Below are 3429 nucleotides of genomic sequence, written 5' to 3' on the forward strand. Positions count from 1 at the left end.
CTTGAGTGATTTCATGAATTTGAGGCTTAATTCATAGTTGTTGATGTTATTTTGATGATTTGATCGCACCAGCAAGTCTGTATGATGTTTTTGAACTTGTGTGCATGTTTGGTTTGGAGCCCCGAGGACTCGGGTGAGTTTTGGATAGGCCACGAAGTGAAATTGGACTTATAAGCAAGTGTTGGAATCGGGTATTTTTGCCCATGCCTCTGATCTCGCAATTGCGAGATCAGGCTTTGCAATTGCGAAGTGGACAGGCTTGGTAATTGCGACCTCAGTGTCGCAAAGGCGAACCAAGCCTGGGCAGGCCCTTTTCGCAAATGCGAACACTGGGTAGGAATTGCGAAGCCCTCCCAATCGCAAATGAGATGTTTCCTTCGCAATTGCGAAGGTGACAGGATTTTCCCATGGTCGCAAATGCGGCAGATTCTTCACATTTGCGAAGACAACAGGTCCTGAATGGGCTCGCAATTGCGACATCTACGACCAGTTAATTTGGACTTAGACGCATTTTTCTTCATTTTTCAAACTCTCTCAAATCCTAAGCTCTCTTGGGCGATTTTCTAAAGAAAAGTTCTTCTCCAAATCAATTGTATGTCGTTTCTAACTCATTTTCTTTAATCTACAACATCTTTTCACATGATTTCTATTCAAAATCAAGGGTTTTCATGGGGGAAATTGGGTATTTTGGGTAGAACTTAGGATTTTCAAATTTTTGGGATTTGGACCTTGATTTGAGGTCCAATTTCAAAACAAATTATATATTTGAGTTCGTGGGTGAATGGGTAATCGGGTTTTGGCTCGAACCTCGAGTTTTGATGATGTGGGCCCGGGATCGATTTTTGACTTTTGGGGAAATCTTTAGAAAACCTATTTGCATGCATTAGAATTGATTCATTTAGCAATTATTGATATCATTAAGTAAATTGAGGCTAGATACAAGTGAATTGGTGGTGGAAATGAGAGGTAAAGCAATAGTCGAGGCTTGAATTGTGTTCGTGGCATTGAGGTAAGTGTTTGGTCTAACCTTACCTTGAGGGATTAGGAGTTGTGTCTTAATTGCTATGTGTTAATTGTTGAGTAGACTTATAGGTGTGGTGACGAGTATCTATACATCGGTGTCAAGCATGCCTGTGAGTCTTACACTATTATTGATGTGACTCCATTTCGTATTGTTCATGCTTTATATGATGATTTCTATTGTTGAACAAGGCTTGTGGAAGTATTATTGGTAATTGAAAATTGTAGAGTGTTGGATCAAGTTGAGAATTGAGTTGTGAAGTAATTGTGGAAAAGAGAAAAGGTTTATTATATTGTCTCCCTTGCTGGGATGTTATTGCTTTTGATATTATCTCCCTTGCCAGAATTTTATTACTTATGCTATTGTTCCCTTGCCGGGATATTGTTGTTATACTATTGTTCCCTTGCCGTGATTTTATTGTGATATTATTGATTCCCTTGCCCAAATTGCTTTGTGATTTTTGATTGGGTGAGGAAGAATGTAAACCACGAAGGGTGATGTTGTGCATGATTTTGAGGGTCTTAATGCACGATGGGTGATGTCGTGCCGATATTGTGAGGTAAAAGCACGAAGGGTGATGTCGTGCCGATATTGTGAGGTTAAAGCATGAAAGGTGATGTCGTGCCTCACGATGTACAATGTCGTGCCATAATATGAGTGATAATGCACGAAGGATCATTCTGTGCCATGATTATGTGAGGTAAAAGTACGAAGGGTGATGTCATGCCGATTATATTGATTCTTATGGTGAGAACGAGAGTAAAACCACGAAGGGTGATGTCGTGCACTTCTCCTTGACTTCCTTATTCTTGCTTACAGTTGAATTTTTGTATTTGTTTCACTTCTTTACTGAAATTTGTTTGTACATGATGTTCCCCGCAGCATGTTTTCCCCTTCCCATCTTTAACTGCTAGTTTATGTCATTATTACTTGTTGTATATGATATAACTGCACAGGTTTATTTTGTAGTTTTGTCCTAGCCTCGTCACTACTTCGCTGAGGTTAGGCTAGGCACTTACCAGCACATGGGGTCGGTTGTGCTGATACTACACTCTGCACTGTGTGCAGATCCCGGTGCTACAACTTTCAGACCGCAATGAGGTTGTTGCCTTCAGTCCATCAGGCGACCCGAGGTAGTCCTGCAGGCGTCCGCAAGCCTTGACATCTCCTTCTATATTTCCATATTGTTTCTTTTATGTATTTCAGAAATAGCTTTGTATTTATCTTTCAGACCCCTATTTGTAGTATTCCTAGATAGTCTATGAGATTGTGACACCAGTTCTGGGTAGCTTTTGTTTATGGATTTGTCGGTATTAGTTTAAATTGTTACATTTTGTTCTTCCGCTATTTATAAAATATTAACTCACAATTGTTAAGGGATTAAAAATGAAATGGGTTAAATAATTGTAATGATTGGCTTGCCAAGCTTTCACTAGTAGGCGCCATCACGACTCCCAAGGGTGGGAAATCTTGGTCGTGATAGCTTCTCACCGATACATATTTCAGATAGATATGCATAATACATTTCTTCAAGGGGATCTTTCTGAAGAAGTCTTTATGCAAATTCCAATTGGATTTTCAAGCCAGGGGGTGTATCAAAAGGTGTGCAAGCTCAACAAGTCCTTGTATGGGCTCAAACAAGCTCCTAGATAGTGGAACTTGAAGTTAACAGAAGCTCTATTGAATATGGGGTTTAAACACTCTCATTATGACTATTCTCTCTTCACACAACAAAAAGAATCACATCAGGTGGTCATACTTGTCTATGTGGATGATCTCTTAGCAACAGGAACCAACTTGAAGCTGATTGAGCAAGTGAGGAAGGACTTACAAGTCAGATTCAAAATGAAAGATCTTGGGGAACTAAAATACTTCTTGGGCATTGAATTTTCTAGATCAGAAAAAGAAATTCAAATGTGCCAAAGAAAGTATGCACTTGAACTAGTTTCTGAACTAGGTTTGTTAGGTGGACCAGTAACTAGTCCACTAGAGTTCAATCACAAGCTAACCTCTATGGAATTTGATAAGGTTGTCACCAAGAATGGTAGTGACAATGACAATGAACTTGAAGACAAAGGGAAATATCAGAGAATAGTAGGCAGACGATTGTACTTAACCATGACTAGGCCTGACATAGCCTTTGTGGTTCAAGTTTAGTAAGTTCATGCATTCTCCTAAACAATCTCACATGACTGCAGCCATGAGGGTCATCAGGTATATAAAGGGAACTCCAGGTCAAGGCCAATTCATGCCAGCAGATGGAAATATGAAGTTAACTACCTGTTGTGATTCAGACTGGGGTGTTTATGTGGAAACAAGAAGATCGGTAACTGGTTATATGATCAAGTTTGGAGAAGTCTTGATATCCTAGAAATCAAAGAAGCAAGGTACAGTTTCAAGAAGTTCAA

General features: G+C 39.6%; 1 protein-coding gene across 1 annotated transcript; it reads left to right on the forward strand.

Annotated features, from left to right (window-relative positions):
• The first annotated feature begins 2707 nt into the window (after positions 1-2707).
• LOC138870741 (uncharacterized mitochondrial protein AtMg00810-like) lies at positions 2708-3178 on the forward strand. The gene has a single exon (XM_070148576.1). The coding sequence runs from the start codon at positions 2708-2710 to the stop codon at positions 3176-3178; it is 471 nt and encodes a 156-aa protein (XP_070004677.1).
• Positions 3179-3429: the final 251 nt, after the last annotated feature.

Source organism: Nicotiana sylvestris, chromosome 6 (genome assembly GCF_000393655.2).
Source record: "Nicotiana sylvestris chromosome 6, ASM39365v2, whole genome shotgun sequence".
Lineage (NCBI taxonomy): Eukaryota > Viridiplantae > Streptophyta > Magnoliopsida > Solanales > Solanaceae > Nicotiana > Nicotiana sylvestris.